The sequence below is a fragment of the Patella vulgata genome, chromosome 4 (assembly GCF_932274485.2).
Source record: "Patella vulgata chromosome 4, xgPatVulg1.2, whole genome shotgun sequence".
Classification (NCBI taxonomy): domain Eukaryota; kingdom Metazoa; phylum Mollusca; class Gastropoda; family Patellidae; genus Patella; species Patella vulgata.
The window spans coordinates 30,534,451-30,560,574 of NC_065882.2; the positions used below are offsets into that span (position 1 = coordinate 30,534,451).

General features: G+C 37.6%; 1 protein-coding gene across 6 annotated transcripts in view; it reads right to left on the bottom strand.

The window, feature by feature from the left end:
* LOC126817146 (dystrophin) overlaps nt 1-24,244 on the bottom strand; it is a 293,105-nt gene extending 268,861 nt beyond the window's left edge. For 3 of the 6 annotated variants that reach the window (XM_050543983.2, XM_050543981.2, XM_050543987.2), the window contains exon 1: nt 23,978-24,244. In XM_050543983.2, coding sequence (XP_050399940.2) covers nt 23,978-24,029 — 52 coding nt within the window. In that variant the 5' untranslated portion in view covers nt 24,030-24,244. The remainder of the gene's footprint in view (nt 1-23,977) is intronic. The other 3 variants (XR_008787851.1, XM_056100370.1, XR_007678819.2) reach the window with 2 other exon arrangements.
* Between the last annotated feature and the right edge of the window lie 1,880 nt (nt 24,245-26,124).

A 26,124-nucleotide genomic window follows, 5' to 3' on the forward strand; every position in this document is an offset into this window, starting at 1 on the left:
TGACACCTCTTCATCGCCGTAACCGACTTGTGAGGGCCACAAGACACATAAGATTTACTCAAAGACATTGGAATTCGGTTGTCTTTAGTGACGAATCTCGATTCACTTTGAGATTTGCCGATGGCAGGGCCCAAGTGTACCCCAGACGAGGTGAACGTTACGCTCAAGTATGCGTCAGAGAAGTTGACCGATTTGATGGCGACAGCGTCCTGGTTTGGGGTTCTTTTTTGTTCACATGGACGTTCTCCTCGTGTTGCTGTCCAAGGGAATTTAAATGCTGTCCAGTACAGGGATCAGATTTTGCAATCTGTTCTTCTTCCATTTACGCAGAGACATGGGCCTGGACTAACGTTTCAACAAGACAATGCTCGACCCCATACAGCAATTGCTACCCAGAATTTTTTAAGAAATGCCGGTGTCCAAGTCCTGGATTGGCCGTCGCTTAGCCCCGACCTTAATCCTATTGAACACATCTGGGACGAACTGGGTCGACGTGTTCGTCAGCAAGTGAATCCACCACTGACGTTGCAGGACCTTCAACATGCTCTTGCTGAGCAGTGGCGACGTCTTCCTCGGGTAGTGTTTACTAATGTTCTGAGATCCATGAGAAGACGTTGTGTGGCAGTACGAGACGCTAGAGGAGGCCACAACCGTTACTAAACACTTTATTCCAATTGTTCTCCAAGACTGTGAATTTCATTTTGGGGGGTACTGTGACATCACGAACGTTATCAATGTCAAAAACTTTCGGCGAGACGTATTCTTGCTTTCTGTTGATGTCAAGGTCGTCTGTGCACAACATAACACTAAAATAGTTGCCTTAAACCAAATATTAAAAATCTAGTCCCAAAAATCCCGAGTGTCAAGTTTTTAATTTGGCTGAGTATAGTTTAGTGGTCCAGTCTTCACTATAATTTGTGATAGAATTACTTATTTAAAAAAAACTGAATGATGTAAAAAAAAAAATGGTTGGAGTGCCCAAGTTTAGATTTGTCGTTGATTTCATAAAGATGTTAGGATATAGAACGTTAAATACTGTGTGATTCAACATGGCCGCCGAGGGGTTTAATATGATATAAGTACGAAAAACATGTACATGTAGTACCAAATGGTTTATATGTATGAGAGTCAAGGTTTGGACTAAATGTCTTGGGGAAGTAGCTGGCGACTAGTATGTGACTCTCTTTAGTGGACCGATGTGAGATTGCCCATTGTATTAACTGGACGGGTAGGCCTATTCACCTTCAGTTATGTGTCAATATCAAATAAGCGGCTTCTTATCAACACGGTCGGCTCTGGGCCGGTTTAATTCTATGTATCTCTCGTAGCTGAGAGAAAAAAAGATTTTTTAGCCGAGAGAATATCTTCCGTCAGAGTGGTTGTTGATTCATAGATTCTAATAACCCCTTTTGAAGTTTATATGAAAGCTTTGATATCTGCTATGCAGATCTAGTTATTATTATTTTTTTGTTTGTGTTTTTCCTGCAAATCTTATATCTCAGAATCTAACCGTGGGATCTTTCTGAAACTTTGACCTGCCCCCCAAGAATGGGTGGTGGCTTTGGAATAGGTATATTTTCAAAACGTTTTACACATCCAAAATTACCGAATTTTACGAACGAATGCATTTGACCTACATTGCTGTAACTTTGTGACTTTTTGACCTATTTTACTAAAAACAAATTCTTTGAGTACCTTGAATCATTTACTTCAAATCTGCAATTTCGGATTTTCGAGTTTCGAAAATTCGTCGCTGTGATTTCGAACCGGAAGCTAAAATCAACTTGACAACTTCTTTAATAGTTGCACGATTTTCATGAAATTAAGAATGTAAGTAGATCTTACCGACACAACTTGAAAAATGCCATTAGAAATTTTCTGTATTATCTCCCCTTGATGAAATTAAGGATCAAAGTTTTAAAAAAAAAATCGGTGAAATATAGGTCCGGTTGCCTTGAAATTGTATTTCTTTACTAGCTACGACACTACTGATTCGTACACAAAAAATGGAGTTTGTAGCCCAAACCGGAAGTGCCACCATCTTGAAATGTGAAATATCGCTAAGGCTTTTTTGATATTTTACTTACAGACAAGGGAATTATATTTTCCAAATCCTTGAAGGAAAGCCCATAAAATGTAGGCAGTAGAATTTTGATTTAGGTCAACTGATGGACGCCATTTTGAATTGAAAATGAAAAATAGTGAAAAATCCATTTTAATGGGCTTGAAAACATACACAATTGGTCGAGGCTTAGAGAATCTGTCTCCTATTACCGAAATTAATACATTTCAGGATAGCCTGGATCATGATCGAATGTTTGGTATTTGAATATTTCAAAAATTCGAATTTCGCCTTTGATGTTTTCCGTGCCGACAAGGTTGTTTTCGAGTTTAGCTGGTTTTGACTTCGCGCATGCGCTACGCTGGAACCAACGGTACCATGAGTACTAAATTCCGGCGAGCAACTTTTCACATTGATACCTAGGTACCCTGAAAATTTCAAGGTGATACCTACATTCGTTCAAGTCGTTTGTTCTTGTCACCTGCCTTTCGTCGTTTCCCCATGAGGGGAAAAAAGTGGAATTTCGCCGTGACACCGGCACCGATTGTCCGAAAACCATGAAATTTGGACACAATACGCCCATTACCACCCCGGACTCTGTGCCTTACTCCCATTTTAATCCGATTAAATAAAAAGAGTTTTAGCAAAAAAACGATTTTCGGAATTTAATATTGGTTTTAACCCTGTAATACCCAGCATATCAGATATGCACACCTACATGATATAAATATTATTATAATCCCTATGAAATATTTTAATTATTTACTGCTATAATATGAATTATCACTTATTCCCCGTTAAATAAATATCGGTCACCGGCTGCAGCTGTACAACTTCAAGGACCCTGGCCTCAAGTGCATGGGACCAACTCTACATTTTCTGAAATGTCAATAAAAGCCATGGAATGATTTCATTTAAAAAATATAATCAGAAAGTAAATCTATTTTTATTTATATGCTATTTGTTGCCAGAAAATATATGATACAATGGGTCTGAGGCATATTTTATTGATATATAGAAATTAATGCAGTGTTCTCATTATGTGTTAAAAGAGTGCCAGAAATGTGTCGAAATTCAGCCATTTGTGTATTTAGTATATCAAGTATATGCGTGTATTACAAAGCTCTGATTTGTGTGATTTGTGTACACCCCGCTCCCCCCCCTCCTCCTCGTGTCACTATCATGTACATATCAATTCTGCTGCCAACCCACCCACGCGAACATGACTAAATTATGAAACATTGTCTAGTCGTTTGTATGTTACGACAAAATGAGGCCAGCGTGGCTCATTGTGCAGAACCGAAGGCCTTGCAAGGATTAGTGTCTAGTCGTTCGGATGGTACGAAAACCCGAGATCAAAGTGGTTCCCCGTTGGCAGTGGTGAAGTATGGAAGGCCTAGCAAGGATCTGTGTCTAGTCGTTTCGATGGGACGAAAAACGCCCGTCCCCTCGTCCATGGTACAAGGATTAGTGCCTAGTTGCTTGGATGGTATGCAAAACAGAGGTCCCCTATCTCTCCCTTTGTCCGTGGTTCTTGACCGAAGGCCCGACAACTAACTTTGCGTGCAGTTTTTTTGGTAGGACGAAAAATCGAAATCCTGTGTGCATATTGGCGTGCACAAAAAATAACCCTTTGCATTTGGAATTTTATGCACCCACCCCACCCTCGAAAAACGCTTAACATAACATTTTGTTTTCACTACCTACATTGTAGAATTTGTTTGATTTCAGATGACTTAGCCCCGGTTTTTCACAGTGAAAGATTTTGATGAATATAAAGATGAAAAACCTGAAAAACATGTGTAAACACAAACTCGTGAGGTCAATCGATGCAAGTTTGCTTAAACTGAACACGCACTCGTAACTTGAACTGGAAAAACAAATTAAAATTGTTATTTTCATCTTTGTTAGAAAATGCTGCGCCTTTCAAATGTAGAATGTCTACGTTATATAGGTAGGCTCTATGCTGGTCAGTCTGTGGTCACTGTTGCAAGAGCCTTTAATTGTTCACGCCAGACAATAATTAATCTTAGAATGAGAGTGCTTCAAACTGGAACTATTGCCGACCGCCCAAGGGCGGGAGCGCCACGTGTGACGTCACTCCAGGAAGATCAAGCAATACGATTACGTCATCTTAGAAACAGATTTGTCACTGCAACCTCCACAAGTAGAGAGATGTTTGGTGGAAGGGTAACTGCACAAACTGTTCGAAATCGCTTGCAGGCTGCTGGTCTTCGAGCTCGGAGGCCCTATAATGGATCAATATTGACACCTCTTCATCGCCGTAACCGACTTGTGAGGGCCACAAGACACATAAGATTTACTCAAAGACATTGGAATTCGGTTGTCTTTAGTGACGAATCTCGATTCACTTTGAGATTTGCCGATGGCAGGGCCCAAGTGTACCCCAGACGAGGTGAACGTTACGCTCAAGTATGCGTCAGAGAAGTTGACCGATTTGATGGCGACAGCGTCCTGGTTTGGGGTTCTTTTTTGTTCACATGGACGTTCTCCTCGTGTTGCTGTCCAAGGGAATTTAAATGCTGTCCAGTACAGGGATCAGATTTTGCAATCTGTTCTTCTTCCATTTACGCAGAGACATGGGCCTGGACTAACGTTTCAACAAGACAATGCTCGACCCCATACAGCAATTGCTACCCAGAATTTTTTAAGAAATGCCGGTGTCCAAGTCCTGGATTGGCCGTCGCTTAGCCCCGACCTTAATCCTATTGAACACATCTGGGACGAACTGGGTCGACGTGTTCGTCAGCAAGTGAATCCACCACTGACGTTGCAGGACCTTCAACATGCTCTTGCTGAGCAGTGGCGACGTCTTTCTCGGGTAGTGTTTACTAATGTTCTGAGATCCATGAGAAGACGTTGTGTGGCAGTACGAGACGCTAGAGGAGGCCACAACCGTTACTAAACACTTTATTCCAATTGTTCTCCAAGACTGTGAATTTCATTTTGGGGGGTACTGTGACATCACGAACGTTATCAATGTCAAAAACTTTCGGCGAGACGTATTCTTGCTTTCTGTTGATGTCAAGGTCGTCTGTGCACAACATAACACTAAAATAGTTGCCTTAAACCAAATATTAAAAATCTAGTCCCAAAAATCCCGAGTGTCAAGTTTTTAATTTGGCTGAGTATAGTTTAGTGGTCCAGTCTTCACTATAATTTGTGATAGAATTACTTATTTAAAAAAAACTGAATGATGTAAAAAAAAAAATGGTTGGAGTGCCCAAGTTTAGATTTGTCGTTGATTTCATAAAGATGTTAGGATATAGAACGTTAAATACTGTGTGATTCAACATGGCCGCCGAGGGGTTTAATATGATATAAGTACGAAAAACATGTACATGTAGTACCAAATGGTTTATATGTATGAGAGTCAAGGTTTGGACTAAATGTCTTGGGGAAGTAGCTGGCGACTAGTATGTGACTCTCTTTAGTGGACCGATGTGAGATTGCCCATTGTATTAACTGGACGGGTAGGCCTATTCACCTTCAGTTATGTGTCAATATCAAATAAGCGGCTTCTTATCAACACGGTCGGCTCTGGGCCGGTTTAATTCTATGTATCTCTCGTAGCTGAGAGAAAAAAAGATTTTTTAGCCGAGAGAATATCTTCCGTCAGAGTGGTTGTTGATTCATAGATTCTAATAACCCCATTTTGAAGTTTATATGAAAGCTATGCAGATCTAGTTATTAAGCTTTCATATTACATATGAAAGCTTATTGTTTCTGTTAAGATTATTATTGTTATTTTTTTTTTGTGTTTTGTCCACAAATCGGATTTCTCAGAATCTAACCATAGGATCGTTCTGAAACTTTTACCTATCCCCCCAAAAATGGGTGGTGGCTGTTGATTAAATATATTTTCAAAACGTTTTACGAATCCGAAATCACCGAATTTTACGAAGGAATGCATTTGACCTACAATGCTGTAACTTTGTGACTATTTGATCTATTTTACTAATTCTTTTTTCTTTGAGTATCTTGAAACATTTACTTCAAATCTGCAATTTCGGATTTTGGCATTTCGAAAATTCGTCGCTGTCATTTCGAACCGGAAGTTATTACCAATTTGACAACTTCTTTAATAGTTGTGCGATTTTCGTGAAATTTAGAATGTTAGTAGATCTTGCCAATGCGACTTCAATGATGTCCTTGGAAATTTTCTAAATTATCTCCCCTTGGTGAAATTAAGGATCAAAGTTTTCAAAAAAATCGTCGAAATATAGGTCAGAATGACCTAAAAAAAAAATTCGATACTAGACAAGTAATTACTGATTCGTACACAAAATATGGAGTTTGTCGATCGAACCGGAAGTGCCACCATCTTTAAAGGTGAAAAATCAAAAAGGCTTTTTTGCTATTTTACTTACAGACTCGGGCGTCATATTTTCGGAATCCTGGAAGGAATGTCTAAAAATCTATCGGATCAGAATTTTGATTTCGGTCACGTGATGGTCACCATTTTGAATTGAAAATGAAAAATAGAAGAAATTTGAAGGGCCGGGACTTTGGAACACAAGAACTCTCCTTCTAATTAAGCTAGAATGTTCAAACTTGGTGTAGGCGTTCACTAGGTCAATGTCATGATTGAGTTCAAAGATGAGCATTTTTTGCCTAGGGTAAGCAGAGATAAGCAAGCTGATTTGTTGATTCTTTAGGGCACGATGACATTGGTTATAATGAATGGAGGGCGATGAAACTCTTGTCAATCGAGAGGCTAATAGCTGGCCTGTTGTGTGAAATCATTGTATTATTTTTTGAAAATGTCCGGGGTAGCCGAAAAAAGGAGATCGAAATCCAAAAAGTCGTATTTTTACGATTTGGGGCATTTTTAGAGGTCGTGTAAAGTAAAATAAAGCATGCATATACATATATAGATGGCCAGCAAAGTTGTCTTGTACAGAGAGAGAGAGAGAGAAATGGGGTTTAACGTCCACTCAACACAAACTAGGTCATTTTGGGACTAACATACGGTTTCAATTTTATTTCAATAATTCGCTTGCGCGTATGGGTCTTTAGCAGTGAGAGGAAACCGGAGTTCCCGGAGGAAACCCACGAGGTTGAGAAGACGCCTCTATCTCCATGCCACATACGCTCACACCTGGCATCAAAGCCACAGCCACAAGCCAGAGGTGACCGACCAGCTAGAGGTCGAAGCGCGGCACTCTAGGCCATCACAACCCCCCTTTCTTGTACAGACCTGTGCATGTGTAGTCAATGTGAAAATGAAAAAAAAACTGTTAAAGAGACCGAATTTGATGTTAATACATTTAGTGACAGTGATGATGATAATGAAGATTAACTTTGATGACATTTGATGTGCAGAGTAACTGTTTAATTTTGATTTTCAATGATTGTTTCACTTTAATAAATAATTTCACAACTGTTCATCCTGTTTTCTAACCTTTCCCTTCATTCCAGCCCAGATACACAATTATTTTTTTTAACTTATATCTACATGTATGTTTGTAATTTGACCATTAATCATATCCGAAATAGTAGTTCACAGCTACATGTACAGTTGTAAAAATACTGTAGTGGCTAATTGAAAGGGAACATGTATGTGGGTTTAGAATGTTTATCTTAGTGGGAAAAAATCATGTGGTTCAATGCTTATAAAGTGCTACTGATCTCCATTATTTCAAAAGCATATCACTCAACTACTGTCAAACATATCCCCTGGCTAGAATATGCTACAAATCGACTCTAGCATGTTCCATACAAGCGATAATTTCTGAGCAAACATCCAACAACCAACCCTAACAGGCCCTTGAGATCCAACAAACAAAATAATTATTGGGCTTGTTTGCCCACACCTGGTCTTATGATTCATACAAGACCTGATAGTCTATCAATTACAGGCATTTGACAGAAAGGGAGATAATTCTTTTTTACCGTTAATGGATTTCCACAATTCTTTATTCACCCATGACATTTGTGTTTTGAGCATTTTTATTTACATCAAAATCTGTCCAATAAACTGTTCATTGCCAAGGATGAAGGCATGAGGTGTTTTACCAACTATTTAATTTTATGTCAACTTCAGAATTGTTAGTACACAAATAGCATTTATTTGACAATTTTGACGAATTTCATCTGGCCCTAAATCAATAAATTGCAAACATTTTGCTTGGAACTCCCAGATTTTGTCTTCCTGGCATCATAAGCTTTCCAAAAATGTATAGTTTTTCTTTTATGGAAGACCTTGTAGCGGAGTTGTGTTTCTAAGCTAGCTAGAAATTTTGGCTGCAGGCCTACACCTCCCAAGCTAAATTTCCCTCATGTCATCCTGTATAGCAAAGGCATATGCCTGTCTTAATTAACCCAGTACTAAACACAATTTACTTGTTTAATTTTTCCAGCATTTTTCAGGATAGCTGATGGGATGCGGGTCAAGTTATGCCACTTGTCTATTTAATTATTTACCAGTGAAAAATCGAATTAACTTCACCAAATTTTTACTCATTATAATGATTTTTTTTTCTGTTCATATTATTTCTATGACATGTGACAGTGACTGTGAATATGAAAGCTTTAATATCTGCTTAGCAGATCTAGTTATTATTTTTTTGTTTGTGTTTTTCCTGCAAATCTTATATCTCAGAATCTAACCGTGGGATCTTTCTGAAACTTTGACCTGCCCCCCAAGAATGGGTGGTGGCTTTGGAATAGGTATATTTTCAAAACGTTTTACACATCCAAAATTACCGAATTTTACGAACGAATGCATTTGACCTACATTGCTGTAACTTTGTGACTTTTTGACCTATTTTACTAAAAACAAATTCTTTGAGTACCTTGAATCATTTACTTCAAATCTGCAATTTCGGATTTTCGAGTTTCGAAAATTCGTCGCTGTGATTTCGAACCGGAAGCTAAAATCAACTTGACAACTTCTTTAATAGTTGCACGATTTTCATGAAATTAAGAATGTAAGTAGATCTTACCGACACAACTTGAAAAATGCCATTAGAAATTTTCTGTATTATCTCCCCTTGATGAAATTAAGGATCAAAGTTTTAAAAAAAAAATCGATGAAATATAGGTCCGGTTGCCTTGAAATTGTATTTCTTTACTAGCTACGACACTACTGATTCGTACACAAAAAATGGAGTTTGTAGCCCAAACCGGAAGTGCCACCATCTTGAAATGTGAAATATCGCTAAGGCTTTTTTGATATTTTACTTACAGACAAGGGAATTATATTTTCCAAATCCTTGAAGGAAAGCCCATAAAATGTAGGCAGTAGAATTTTGATTTAGGTCAACTGATGGACGCCATTTTGAATTGAAAATGAAAAATAGTGAAAAATCCATTTTAATGGGCTTGAAAACATACACAATTGGTCGAGGCTTAGAGAATCTGTCTCCTATTACCGAAATTAATACATTTCAGGATAGCCTGGATCATGATCGAATGTTTGGTATTTGAATATTTCAAAAATTCGAATTTCGCCTTTGATGTTTTCCGTGCCGACAAGGTTGTTTTCGAGTTTAGCTGGTTTTGACTTCGCGCATGCGCTACGCTGGAACCAACGGTACCATGAGTACTATATTCCGGCGAGCAACTTTTCACATTGATACCTAGGTACCCTGAAAATTTCAAGGTGATACCTACATTCGTTCAAGTCGTTTGTTCTTGTCACCTGCCTTTCGTCGTTTCCCCATGAGGGGAAAAAAGTGGAATTTCGCCGTGACACCGGCACCGATTGTCCGAAAACCATGAAATTTGGACACAATACGCCCATTACCACCCCGGACTCTGTGCCTTACTCCCATTTTGATCCGATTAAATAAAAAGAGTTTTAGCAAAAAAACGATTTTCGGAATTTAATATTGGTTTTAACCCTGTAATACCCAGCATATCAGATATGCACACCTACATGATATAAATATTATTATAATCCCTATGAAATATTTTAATTATTTACTGCTATAATATGAATTATCACTTATTCCCCGTTAAATAAATATCGGTCACCGGCTGCAGCTGTACAACTTCAAGGACCCTGGCCTCAAGTGCATGGGACCAACTCTACATTTTCTGAAATGTCAATAAAAGCCATGGAATGATTTCATTTAAAAAAAATAATCAGAAAGTAAATCTATTTTTATTTATATGCTATTTGTTGCCAGAAAATATATTTTGTTACTAGTCTAATTCAAATTTAAAAATAAAAAATATTTTTTCTGAAAATCAATGTCGAAATTTAGTGTATCATATATGATACAATGGGTCTGAGGCATATTTTATTGATATATAGAAATTAATGCAGTGTTCTCATTATGTGTTAAAAGAGTGCCAGAAATGTGTCGAAATTCAGCCATTTGTGTATTTAGTATATCAAGTATATGCGTGTATTACAAAGCTCTGATTTGTGTGATTTGTGTACACCCCGCTCCCCCCCCTCCTCCTCGTGTCACTATCATGTACATATCAATTCTGCTGCCAACCCACCCACGCGAACATGACTAAATTATGAAACATTGTCTAGTCGTTTGTATGTTACGACAAAATGAGGCCAGCGTGGCTCATTGTGCAGAACCGAAGGCCTTGCAAGGATTAGTGTCTAGTCGTTCGGATGGTACGAAAACCCGAGATCAAAGTGGTTCCCCGTTGGCAGTGGTGAAGTATGGAAGGCCTAGCAAGGATCTGTGTCTAGTCGTTTCGATGGGACGAAAAACGCCCGTCCCCTCGTCCATGGTACAAGGATTAGTGCCTAGTTGCTTGGATGGTATGCAAAACAGAGGTCCCCTATCTCTCCCTTTGTCCGTGGTTCTTGACCGAAGGCCCGACAACTAACTTTGCGTGCAGTTTTTTTGGTAGGACGAAAAATCGAAATCCTGTGTGCATATTGGCGTGCACAAAAAATAACCCTTTGCATTTGGAATTTTATGCACCCACCCCACCCTCGAACAACGCTTAACATAACATTTTGTTTTCACTACCTACATTGTAGAATTTGTTTGATTTCAGATGACTTAGCCCCGGTTTTTCACAGTGAAAGATTTTGATGAAACTTGACATGCATGTTTATAACCCAAAGATATGGTTCCTTTCGATATTTGCGCATATCGAATCGTAACTTCATGAATCATGGTCCCTGATTGTAAGAAAAATCACTTTATATTTCGCGTGTTCTCTATCTATCTCTCGGAAATGGAATATGGAAATACACAAGCTAGCTAGTGTATTACAGGGTGGTGGTGGTGGTGGGGATGAGGTCTTCTATTAGCAATGATTTTTTGACTACAAAATATACGCTCTAACTCATTACTCAAACTACAGCAAAAAAGCGGGACCGTAAACCCCATTTTATATATTCTTACAATAGCAACGCACTTCGGGATTAACTTAGAAATGGTTCCACTACTGATGTCTTCCGCCTTACTCCTGCCACAGTAGTGGCTTGTCTTACGGAGTTCCTTTCCACAAGTTTTATTTAGTCAAATGACTACAAAAAGGTTACTGGCCTATGTATAGCTCCCTTAATTTACACATAAACTGACCTAAAACTGCACTGCACATATAATAAACCAATTCCCATTGAAATAAAGGTGAAGCCGTACCGCATAATTATATGATTTGATGAAACCCAACTGCTACCTGAAGTTTCTTGCCTATCGAAGTTATAATATCCGCCGGTGTCATGGCGGCTCGCACATTATAAGAATCATTGCTTTGAAAATGTAGAACGCATTAACACAAAGAAAAACTGATCGGTAACTAGTTTAGTGGTCCAGTCTTCACTATAATTTGTGATAGAATTACTTATTTAAAAAAAACTGAATGATGTAAAAATAAAAATGGTTGGAGTGCCCAAGTTTAGATTTGTCGTTGATTTCATAAACATGTTAGGATATAGAACGTTAAATACTGTGTGATTCAACATGGCGGCCGAGGGGTTTAATATGATATAGTTACGAAATACATGTACATGTAGTACCAAATGGTTTATATGTATGAGAGTCAAGGTTTGGACTAAATGTCTTGGGGAAGTAGGAGGCGACTAGTATGTGCCTCTCTTTAGTGGACCGATGTGAGATTGCCCATTGTATTAACTGGACGGGTAGGCCTATTCACCTTCGGTTATGTGTCAATGTCAATTAAGCGGCTTCTTATCAACACGATCGGCTCTGGACCGGTTTAATTCTACATATCTCTCGTAGCTGAGATAAGAAAGATTTTTTAGCCGAGAGAATATCTTCCGTCAAAGTGATTGTTGATTCATAGATTCTAATAACCCCTTTTGCAGTTTATATGAAAGCTTTGATATCTGCTATGCAGATCTAGTTATTATTATTTTTTTTTTTTGTGTTTTATCCACAAATCGGATTTCTCAGAATCTAACCATAGGATCTTTCAGAAACTTTTACCTATCCCCCCAAAAATGGGTGGTGGCTGTTGATTAAATATATTTTCAAAACGTTTTACGAATCCGAAATCACCGAATTTTACGAACGAATGCATTTGACCTACAATGCTGTAACTTTGTGACTATTTGACCTATTTTACTAAATCTTTTTTCTTTGAGTACCTTGAGACAATTACTTCAAATCTGCAGATTCAGATTTTCGAATTTCGGAAATTCGTCGCTGTGATTTCGAACCGGAAGTTGAAACCAACTTGACAATTTCTTTAATAGTTGTACGATTTTCATGAAATTTAGCATGTAAGTAGATCTTACCAATGCGACTTCAAAAATATGATTAGAAATTTGCTAAATTATCTCCCCTTAATGAAATTAAGGATCAAAATTTTCAAAAAAATCATCGAAATATAGGTCAGAATGGCCTAATTTTTTTTTCCGATACTAACCAAGTAATTACTGATTCGTACACAAAAAATGGAGTTTGTAGCCCAAACTGGAAGTGCCACCATCTTAAAATGTGAAATATCGCTAAGGCTTTTTTGATATTTTACTTACAGACAAGGGAATTATATTTTCCAAATCCTTAGGGAAAGCCCATAAAATGTAGGCAGTAGAATTTTGATTTAGGTCAACTGATGGACGCCATTTTGAATTGAAAATGCAAAATAGTGAAAAATCCACATTAATGGGCTTGGAAACCCACACAATTGGTCGTGACTTAGAGAATCTGTCTCCTATTACCGAAATTAATACATTTCAGGATAGCCTGGCTCATGGTCGAATGTTTGGTATTTGAATATTTCAAAAATTCGAATTTCGCCTTTGATGTTTTCAGTGCTGACAAGATTGCTTTGAGTTTAGCTGGTTTTGACTTCGCGCATGCGCTACGCTGGAACCAAAATTACCATGAGTACCAAATTCCGGCGAGGAACTTTTCACGCTGGTACCTAGGTACCCTGAAAATTTCAAGGTGATACCTGCATTCGTTCAAGTCGGTTGTTCTTGGCACGGCTCCAGGTTGTTTTTTTTTCTAAGTCAATTTACGGCTTCTATAAGGGGAAAAAGGTGGATTTTCGTCGCGAAACCGGCACCGATTGTCCGAAAACCATGAAATTTGGACACAATACGCCCATTACCACCCCGGACACTGTGCTTTACTCCCATTTTGATCCCATTAAAAAAAAAGAGTTTTAGCAAAAAAACGATTTTCGGAATTTTAATATTGGTTTTAATTAATTTTGAAATTGCAAATGCAAAGAGATTTTATCGCCTTTCCCGTATGTGATAGGTATTAGTACTATACACATTATCCTTAAAAGACAATTTTTTAAAATGACTGCAACGATGTATCGACATTAGAAACTGAAATCGCCTATTTTGACGTTTTTTGACTGCTGAGGCATCCTTCCGGTGGTCCAAATCTCTGAAATTTCTAGTGGTTGGCTGCGCCGCGATGATATTTATCACATATTAAAAGGAGAAAATGCTCAGATATCAAGAACAATAAAAATTTGATAAAATACGGCAATTTTTTAAGCAAAAATACTTTGATCGGTGGGGGTGGTTTTCGAATTTATTTTCAACGTTCTCGGAATTCCAGACTCTTCTATTTTTAATATGTGATAGCTTGAATCCCAAGGTACATCCCGTGCAAATTTGAAGGCAATCGGCCCAACGGAACGTTGCCTGGGCAGAGCAAATCAACCCCGGTAGCGAAAATTTGCTCATTCTTCAACGCTTATTATAATAGATCAATCCGGGTCCCCGATCCACCGTCACATACCAAACCACTCCGAAATATACCCCTAATCCCAAAATCGACCGCATGCGCCACGCTGGAACCAAAGGTACGTCTCTAACGATGACTACCAAATTCCGGCGAGGAACTTTTCATGCTGGTACCTAGGTGCCCTGAGAAATTCAAGACGATACCTGCATTCGTTCAGGTCGTTTGTTCTTCACACGGTTCCTGTCGTTCGGCTTTTTCCGCCATTTACGGCTTCAGTAAGTGCGAAAAAAGTGGAATATCGCCACGACACCGGCACCGATTGTCCGAAAACCATGAAATTTGGACACAATACGCCCATTGCCATCCCAGACCTTGTGCCTTACTCCCATTTTGATCTGATTAAAAAAAAAGAGTTTTAGCACAAAAAAACAAGATTTTCTGTCAACTGATGGTCTCCATTTGGAATTGAATATGAAGAACAGTGAAAAATCCACTTGAACAGACTTGAAAATAAACCACAATAGGCTGTAATATTGTAATATGTTCAATGCGTCTCTTATTTCTGAAATTAATGCATTTCAGGATAGCTCGAGATCAAGATCGATTTTTTGGTGTTTGAAAATTTTCAAAATTTCATATTTCGCCTTTGACCTTTAACGTGCCGACAAAGTTGTTTACAGGACAATTTATGCCTTTAATTTTCAAAATTGACAAATTTAACCTAAATATTCGAACAGCTATGGTCAATCTGATTCAAACAATGTTAGTTCCGTTCAAAGTTATTTCATTTATTTTTTTGATATTTTCCTGCCCCTTTTTAGTTCTTTCCCGCCATTTTCGTTTCATGTTCTCATCCGTCCCGTTTTTAAACGGCTTGATCCATTTTTCTGAAACTTCTGGAACGGAAAGTCATTCCGATTACAGCAATCCAACTCTCAGTTATTTCCCTTTAGTTGTTCTTTTTTCTTTTAAGATACTTGATATAATCCATGTCACGTGACGATGAATATGAAAGCTTTCATATCTGCATGGGACAGTAGCAGATCTAGTTATTTTTTTTTTGTGTTTTATCCACAAATCGGATTTCTCAGAATCTAACCATAGGATCTTTCTGAAACTTTTACCTATCCCCCAAAAATGGGTGGTGGCTGTTGATTAAATATATTTTCAAAACGTTTTACGAATCTGAAATCACCGAATTTTACGAATGAATGCATTTGACCTACAATGCTGTAACTTTGTGACTATTTGACCTACTATTTTACTAAATCTTTTTTCTTTGAGTACCTTGAGACAATTACTTCAAATCTGCAGATTCAGATTTTCGAATTTCGAAAATTCGTCGCTGTGATTTCGAACCGGAAGTTGAAACCAACTTGACAATTTCTTTAATAGTTGTACGATTTTCATGAAATTTCGCATGTAAGTAGATTTTACCAATGCAACTTCAAAAATATGATTAGAAATTTGCTAAATTATCTCCCCTTAATGAAATTAAGGATCAAAATTTTCCAAAAAATCATCGAAATATAGGTCAGAATGACCTAATTTTTTTTTTCGATACTAGACAGTAATTACTGATTCGTACACAAAAAGTTGAGTTTGTAGCCCAAACCAGAAGTGCCACCATCTTGAAATGTGAAATATCGCTAAGGCTTTTTTGATATTTTACTTGCAGACAAGGGAATTATATTTTCCAAATCCTTGAAGGAAGCCCATAAAATATAGGCAGTAGCTTGGAAACCCACACAATTGGTCGTGACTTAGAGAATCTGTCTCCTATTACCGAAATTAATACATTTCAGGATAGCCTGGCTCATGGTCGAATGTTTGGTATTTGAATATTTCAAAAATTCGAATTTCGCCTTTGATGTTTTCCGTGCCGACACGGTTGCTTTGAGTTTAGCTAGTTTTGACTTCGCGCATGCGCTACGCTGGAACCAAAGGTACCATGAGTACCAAATTCCGGCGAAGAACTTTTCACGCCGGTACCTAGGTACCCTGAAAATTTAAAGGTGATACCTGCATTCGTTCAAGTCGGTTGTTCTTGGCACGGCTCCAGGTCGTTTTTTTTTTCTAAGTCAATTTACGGCTTCTATAAGGAGAAAAAGGTGGAATTTCGCCGCGAAACCGGCACCGATTGTCTGAAAACCATGAAATTAGGACACAATACGCCCATTACCACCCCGGACTCTGTGCTTTACTCCCATTTTGATCCCATTAAAAAAAAAAGAGTTTTAGCAAAAAACCCATTTTCGGAATTTAATATTGGTTTTAATTAATTTTGAAATTGCAAATGCAAAGAGATTTTATCGTCTCTCCCGTATGTGATAGGTATTAGTACTATACACATTATTCTTAAAAGACAATTTTTTAAAATGACCGCAACAATGTATCGACACTAGAAACCGAAATCGCCTATTTTGACCTTTTTTGACTGCTGAGGCATCCTTCCGGTGGTCCAAATCTCTGGAATTTCTAGCGGTTGGCTGCGCCGCAATGATATTTATCACATATTAAAAGGAGAAAATGCTCAGATATCAAGAACAATAAAAATTCGATAAAATACGGAAATTTTTTAAGCAAAAAAACTTTGATGGGTGGGGGTGGGTTTCGAATTTATTTTCAACGTTCTCGGAATTCCACACTCTTCTATTTTTAATATGTAATAGCTAGAATCCCAGGGTACATTCCGTGCAAATTTGAAGGCAATCCGACAAACGGAACGTTGCCTGGGCAGAGCAAATCAACCCCGGTTGAGAAAATTTGCTCATTCTTCAACGTTATTATAATATTGTATTATGACCGCCATCTTAGATCCATCTGGGTCTCGGATCCACTGTCACTTACCAAACCACTCCGAAATATACCAAAAATCCAAAAATCAACCTTAATTTCTTTTGAATTCGCGCATGCGCCACCCTGGAACCAAAGGTACCATGACTAACAAATTCCGGCGATGAACTTTTCACGTTGGTACCTAGGGTGCCCTGAAAAATTCAAGGCGATACCTGCATTCGTTCAGGTCTTTGGTTCTTCACACGGTTCAGGTTGTTAGGCTTTTTCCGCCATTTACGGCTTCAGTAAGTGCGAAAAAAGTGGAATTTCGCCACGACACCGATTGTCCGAAAACCATGAAATTTGGACACAATACGCCCATTACCACCCCGGACTTTGTGCCTTACTCCCATTTTGATCCGATTAAAAAAAGAGTTTTAGCAAAAAAAAAAAAAGATTTTCGGTAAACTGATGGTCTCCATTTGGAATTGAATATGAAGAACAATATTGAATATAAACACAATAGGCTGTAATATGTTCAATGCGCTCTTATTTCTGAAATTAATGCATTTCAGGATAGCTCGAGATTAAGATCGATTTTTGGGTGTTTGAAAATTTTCAAAATTTCGTATTTCGCCTTTGACCTTTTACGTGCCGACAAAGTTGTTAACAGGACAATTTATGCCTTTAATTTTCAAAATTGACAAATTTAACCTAAATATTCGAACAGCTAAGGTCAATCTGATTCAAACAATGTTAGTTACGTTCAAAGTTATTTCATTTATTTTTTTGATATTTTCCGGCCCCTTTTTAGTTCTTTCCCGCCATTTTCGTTTCATGTTCTCATCCGTCCCGTTTTTTAACGGCTTGATCCATTTTTCGGAAACTTCTGGAACGGAAAGTCATTCCGATTACAGCAATCCAACTCTCAGTTATTTCCCTTTAGTTTTCAGATTATTTTGTTGCCCGGGTGCAATGTTTCTCACTATATTTAGACTTGTAACTTCGCAACTTTTTCACCGATTTTGATAATTATTTTTTGTTGTTCTTTTTTCTTTAAGATACTTATTATAATCCAAGTCACGTGCCGATGAATATGAAAGCTTTCATATCTGCATGGGACAGTAGCAGATCTAGTCCGAAATCACTGAAGTTGTTTTTATTTTTAAATATTGCTGTAATATTAACAATAATCATTGGATTTTAATAAATGATGCATTTTTACATAGCCGTAGACAGGGGACATAGCTATGCTACTTTTGATTTTTGATTTTCGACGAATCTTCGAAAATATTAGGCGCCAAATTTTGAAAATTTAAATTTTTACAAAAAACTTTTTTTATTTATGAATATTTTTTGATGGTATTTTACAAAGGATTAAAGGGTCATGTGACTTGAGCAAAAATGTCAACAATTTTTGTCTAGATAATTTTGCTTGGTCGCCAGTTTTTCACTCCTAGATTGATTATTTATTGTTCGATTTGTTTAAAACAAAGTTCATGTGCTCCTTTTTCCAAAATGTCATTTTATTTGTTACCGATAGAGTTATCTGTTGGCACCGGAAGTGACATAATTTTAAGAAAAACTATAATTTTGACAGTTCGGTACCACTTTTTGAAAGCAAATATTATTTTTTCAAAATTTGATATTACCAAAAGGATGCGACCATGCAAAGGTGCACAAAACATTGGACTTTTCGGGCTATTTCGATTAAAAGGTGAACCAGCGGCTGCAAAGCAGGATACGTCCACATTTTGCAAGAGATGGATAGAGAACAAGCTAAAAACAAACGTGATTTTTTGTACAATCAGGGACAATAATCCAGAAAGTTATGGTTTGAAATGCGCAAATATCAAAAGGGACCGAGATCTTTGGGATATAAAGATATTTTTTAAGTTTCATCAGAATCGGATGACGACCTTCGTATTGCATACTTTTACACAATATGTGTACAAAAAGCGTCCATTTTGTGGGCAGTTTCATTTCGATTTTCACGACATTCGAATTCAACCTTCATTATGGTGGAATGGTGAAATATTTAAACAGTTTTTAAAATCGGAAAAAAAAATTGTGACCTCTAGAGAATCCGCAAGCAAAAATATGCCATTTTCGAACAATCAGGGGCCATAATCCAGGAAGTTAGGTTCGTGTATCCGCGATTATTAAAAGGATCCATGATCTAAGTGTGTAATGGTGATATATTCACACACTTTTTTTAAATCAGATAAAAATTGGGACCTCTACAAGGACCACAAGCTAAAAATGCGATTTTTCATACAATCAAGGGCCATAATTCAGGAAGTTACCATCCGATATGCTGACTATCGAAAGGAACCAAGGAGCTTTGGATTATTAACTTACATTTCAAGTTTCATCAAAATCAAAAGAAAATTGTGACCTCTAAAGGGTCCACAACATTGATATACCATATTTTTACACTATTTGAGTACAAGGGGTGACCATTTTGTCTATCAGTTTTGGCCCGATATTTACGAAATTTAAACTTAACTATCCTTAGGGTGTAATGGTGGTATATTCCAAGTTTTTTTTTTAAATCGGATAAACATTATGACCTGTACAGGGTCGACAAGCTAAAAACGTGATTTTTCGTACCATCAGGAGACATAATTCAGGAAGTTACAGTCAGATATGCGCGAATATTGGAAGGCTACGAGATCTTTGGGATATTAACTTCCATTTCAAGTTTCAACAAAATCGGATAAAAATTGTAACCGCTATAGGGTCCACAACCTTGATATACCATATTTTTACGCTATTTGAGAACCAGGGGCGGCCATTTTGTCTGTCAGTTTTGTTCCAATTTCCACGTAATTCGAACTCAGCCATCCTTAGAAAGTTACGGTCCGATACTAAAACGATTTTTTAAATCGGATAAAAATTATGACCTCTATAGAGTCCACAAGCTAAAAATGCAATTTTTCGTACAATCAGGGGCCATAATTCAACAAAATCGGATAAAAATTATGACCTCTATAGGTTCCACAAGCTAAAAACATGATTTTTTGTACAATCAGGGGCCATAATTCAGGAAGTTCTGGTCCGATATGTGCGAATATCGAAAGGAACCGAGATCTTTGGGTTATAAACTTACATTTCAAATTTCAACAAAATCGGATAAAAATTATGACCTCTATAGGTTCCACAAGCTAAAAACATGATTTTTCATACAATCAGGGGCCATAATTCAGAAGTTACGGTCCGATATGCGCGAATATCGAAAGGATTCGAGATCTTTGGGTTATAAACTTACATTTCAAGTTTCAACAAAATCGGATAAAAATTGTGACCTGTATAGGGTCCACAAGCTAAAAACGTGATTTTTCGTACAAACTGGGGCCATAATCCATGAAGTTTCGAACCGATACATGCCAATATCAAAAGCAACAAAGATCTTTTGGAGATAAACCTATATTTCAAGTTTTCTCAAAATCGGATAAGAATTGTGACCTGTAGAGTGTCCACAAATAAATTGTGGACGGACGGACAGGGGCGAGGACAATGTACATTCACATGAAAATGTGTGCATATAAAAACAGTGTAAAATTAAAGACCATGTAAGATCAAAAATCTAAATTTCATGTACGTATAGCCCATGGTTACTATATCAACTTTACGACAAGTTCACATCAATCTGATTAAAATTAAGTCGGCTGTTAACATTTAAGTGTCCGACACGCCAAAACGCTTTTCGATTTTTCAATTACAACCTTAATCCGGTTGATTGGCTGGTGACGTCACAGGCACTACACATTAGGATATACATTATCTATACAATATCTCACTGTCTGTACAATATAGCACTATCAATACACACGGCAAGTTGATAAGCGTCTATTGACGGTCCAATTACCACGTGACTGGCCTAATCATAATCACCGAATTATCGTCTTTCATTGGTATAGATTAGACATTTGTGATTGGAATATTTTAGAGTGAATTTAAAATGCTGTATCATGACGTAGATCAATTTAATCTGCCTTTGTTTAAATAGGCCACGTGTCAAATGAAGACGACTCAAGAAATTAGCGCATTTACCTGTAATTTGGATAACCCCGTAATACTTGATATTACTTCGAGGTGGAAGTTTTGAGTGCCGCATCATCCAAGAACTCTGCAAATTAACAGGTATGCGCAAGACCAAAACTACGCAATATCACCCAAGTGGAAATGGAATGTGTGAACGTTTCAACCGGACGTTATTAAACATGCTGGGAACTTTGGAAGTAGAACAGAAATTAAACTGGAAACAGTATCTGCCTTCCCTGGTACATGCCTACAACTGCACCGAGCATGACAGCACCCATTTTTCACCGTTTCAACTCATGTTTGGGAGGAAGCCACTTCTCGCCGTGGATGTTTTACTTGGCATCGTCAATCAATCAGAAATAACATCATACAGAACTTATATGAAAGACCTGAAAAAGAGACTAGAATATTCCTACCAATTAGCTTCGGAAACCATCGGAAGATCTCAAGAACAACAAAAGAAGAACTATGATAGAAGAGCAACAGAATCAGTATTTGAAGAATATGATAGAGTATTAGTAAAGAAATTAGTTTTTAAAGATGGACGCCACAAGATCGCAGATAAATTTGAAGAACAGGTCTACACGGTGATACAACCACCCAATCCCGATATACCAGTCTATGAGGTGAAACGAGAAGATGGTATTGGAAGAGTTCGGATGCTTCATCGGAATAACCTTCTTCCAATTGGTTCCATTCCTTTCGATTTACTTGATTGTGCTGCACCAGTACCTAAACCCAGGAGGAAGACGGCTGTCATTCAAGAGCCGGAGGTAGAGTCGAGTGAAGATGAGGATGATGTTGTGATTGTGGATCGGGGAAGACTTCCTTCGCCGCCAGCTAGCCCCACGAGACAACATGAGGTGAGTGAGGATGTGGAAGAAACTCATGGAAGTGACGTGGAACTCCAGTCTGATCATTTACCTAGTTCAGAAGATGACTCCCCGGAACCTCCACGAAGATCAACAAGGAACAGGCAACTACCACAGAAATACCAAGGTGGGGACTACATCATGAACATTACGCCTTCCGTGGTCATGTTTGGGTACCTGACTTCAGATGATTTCGTTAATTTACCACCCGAACGAAGAAGAATTGTGTGCGAAGCTATAAAGACAATATGTGGGTTTTAGTTTTGAATATGCGAGTTTTAATCTAGTTTGATATTTTGGTTTTAGTTGTTTTAATTGTCGGGACGACATTACTTTTAGGAGGGGAGAATGTGATAGTGTGGGATTTTGGTGTTTTAATTATATAATAGGTTTTAGTCTACACTGCACTACACTGACAGCAGCTTAATAAACAATAACAAACTTTCACTTTCATCTGATCTTTGACCCTTATATTCATAGTCACTGGATGTTCAGCTTCTGGACAGGTCTTTGTAACAACATCAGTGACTATCACCTCATCATCTCCATGGATACTTTTCCTAACAAACCCAACTTCCTGGGTTACATAGGTAACAATCAAAATCAGTTTAACTTAGGATTTTGAGGTATAAGATTATCTTCTAAATCTTAAACTTGTATGTTGCGCTCAAAGTTTGTAAGTTATTGCAGTTATTGAAGATTCTTTTGGTCAAGTCTTCATTGATCGAATTAAGGTATGTGTATTTGAATATCATTGGTATTGTCTGGGGATGTGGTGAATGTAAGATGTGTAAATTAGTTATTTCATATTATTCTTTACATACACAGTAAAATACATTTATACATATTCAACAGCTCTTAAGCGATAAGTATTAAAGGAGCTAAATTGCTAACATTTGGGACCTTGAAATTGACAAAAGTGGGTCGCAACGCATATAATACTGTAATATGAATGTATATAAACTGATTTACATTCAATGGTTTCTGTTTTTACTCAAATTTCAAATCAGTTATGTTCGGCGAAATAAGCCAGCAGTCTCAAGCGAGTGCAAATTTCTAGCGTCTGGTTATTCCAGTCTACATACGCCGTTTGATTTGGTGCAATGTGTCTAGCCTCGTCCCTCGAGTCTCTTGATACAACTGGGGCTGAAGCGCATTATGGTAAACGATTCGTGTACCAATGGTAAAATGCTTATTTTGTCTTAAATATTGGATATCAAAAGCCCATCTTTTTCCGGTAAGATCACAACATGAATTTTGATTTAATTTGACAAATAAATCGTGTTTTCAATGTTGAAGATTTTGGATGATATTGAGTTAGAGACTTAGCTACTTTAACATTTAGTAATTAGGTTTAGTTTAAGTTTAGTTTTAGCATAGAATAATCATAGAATCATTTGTTTATATAGGATACCTTCTAGCTGCTAGAGTGTTACATGGTTGTGTTGTTTCAACACAAAGATCTTTAAAACCCCTTCTAGGCATAGGCGTACGAGCTGGGGGGGGCTGGGGGGGCAGCAATTGTACTTTGTAAAAGTTGTATAAAAAAAATATTGTGTTCTTGAATGTGTCCAATTTAACAGCGAATTTATTATTATTATGTAACATACTAAGAACCTAACTACATTTTTTGGGCACCAACCACCACCGCCCCCCCCCCCCCCAGTCAAAAATTTCCCCGTACGCCTATGCTTCTATGGTATGTTATTTTATATAGGTATTATCTAATAATTAGAGATATTATTATTATTATAGAAATTATTACTGTAAAGATATGAGTATAGAATTAAATATATAGTATAATTATAATACAGTGTAATGTTTGATGTGTTTTAAAGTGTATTATATGTATTATAAATTAAATGTTGGTGATGTTAATTCTATGTATGTATATTTTTACAGGGTTTTTAAAAAAGATTTAAACAGCCTCGTCTTCTGCTTGAATTAGACCCGGTTACATCTCTACGGTCACAGGAACTGGTAGAGGTACGTTACTGAAATAGTATCAAGTCATCTGCTGCCCCCTAAAGAATGCAGTTGGACATGTTTTTATTGTGCTCTATGAAATGAACCTTTTAACAAAATTTAAATCTTACCATAATAATAGAGATCATCAACATCCATTTTGACACTTTTTACTTTAAACATTTAGTCTCATCATGCAGATATATAAAAACCTGTATTAACCAATTATTTAAATGAAACAGCTGGCTCAACGATGAATCTACATTTACAATCTACCGGTACCCTATTAAATAATAAACATTCATGTAGGGCAGAGGATATTCTCCATTCGAATGGCAAAGAGTTATTCACCATTCATTTTCGCTATTTGCCATTCCGTAGCACGTCATTTCGGTCTCGCGTCATTTCGGACTCAACACAACAAACGTCGTTTCGGACTCGGTCTAGCGACCTTTCGGACTTCCTCGGCGACTTTTTGGACTCGGTCGGGCGACTTTTCGGACTCGGGTCAGGAAAAGGGATTCCAGGTATGGTATACGATTTTCTTATAATACATCTGCAACAATACAGAAAATTTAGACAACAATAAAATATTTAAAGGGATTTTCCCAGATACATTTTGGGGATTAAAATGGCTTAATTTTGTATGAAAAGCCCTTAATGTAGCCGTGCCACATGAAATGTGTGGTAACCTGATATCTTGGAAACCGCTAACCGGAAGTGGTCGAAATTTTGCCTTCTCTGAGATATTATTAATGTTATCATATTCTGGAAGTGTCATGGAAATCGGTTGATAATTGTGGTCTGTAGCCGTGCCACATGAAATGTGTGGTAACCTGATATCTCGGAAACCGCTAACCGGAAGTGGTCGAAATTTTGCCTACTCTGGGATGTTATTAATGTTATCATATTCTGGAAGTGTCATGGAAATCGGTTGATAATTGTGGTCTGTGGCCGTGCCACATATGGAATGTGTGGTAACCTGATATCTCGAAAACCGCTAACCGGAAGTGGTCAAAATTTTGCCTACTCTGAGATATTATTAATGTTATCATATTCTGTAAGTTTCATGGAAATCGGTTGATAATTGTGGTCTGTGGCCGTGCCACATAAAATGTGTGGTAACCTGATATCTCGGAAACCGCTAACCGGAAGTGGTCGAAATTTTGCCTACGCTGAGATATTATTAATGTTATCGTTATCTGTAAGTTTCATTGAAATCGGTTGATAATTGCGGTACGGAGACTTGCCACGTGTGGCAAATAGTCTCCGCATTGACTTACTACATGTGGCAAATAGCCCCAGCCTTACATATTATGTTGAATGGGGCTTATCGCAGCACTACTGTGACATAACATGTACCCATATTTGTTCATATAGCCCTGGTAATTTCCATACTAATTACAATGTATATGTAACTACAGAAATCATTTAATAAAAACAACTGCTATTTTACTCACCTATTCTAACGGCGTAGTCAAGAACACCCGATACGTTTGAGGTCATACGCCTGTAGCGGGAAAAATGTTAACCATTGTCAACGCTTACAAGTAGTGACAAGGTATACCGTCATACCGCACGGTATTCTTGTCAGACGCTGTTAGCGCAATGAAATAAGAACAATATTCATTCCTTAACTGTTGTTTAATTGGTCAATAGTAACCTATTGACATGCTTTTAACACATTAAAAAAAACTTTTTTGTGTAACCATAATGGCTTCCTTTGTACGTATTAGTTTCTATTCTAAAAAACTTTTATGCATTGCATTTTTGCAGAATGTAGGCTAAAGTGTTAACTGGAATTAATTTTTCAAGATGAATTTGATTCCATAATTGCACTTAGTGACTTAGAACCATATGTTATCATTAACTTTAATTAATAAGCCACAATCTGGAGTGGGCTACCCATACCCATGTCCTTTCTCTGCCCTGTTCACAGCTCTTGCCAAGAATATAAATGAATCAAATGGGGTTTAACTTACTTTTCTGCACCAACTGGTTACTGGGTATAATAAGCCTAGTGTCGCAATTACACCATACTCCTTCGATTTCCATCTGTGTCAAGCCAAGCAAGGCCAAGGGATCTTTTATTCGTTAACATTGCCAATACTCGGCAGTAGGCCTCTATGCATATTTGTTTTGCATACCATCCTAATTACTAGATAGGCCCACTTGCTTCTAGCCCCTCACTGCTGTACAACTGACAAAAGAAAGGAAATGAAATGGAGAAGACAATACTGTTCTACTCATACTGGGCTAATGAAGATGGGGAGGGAAA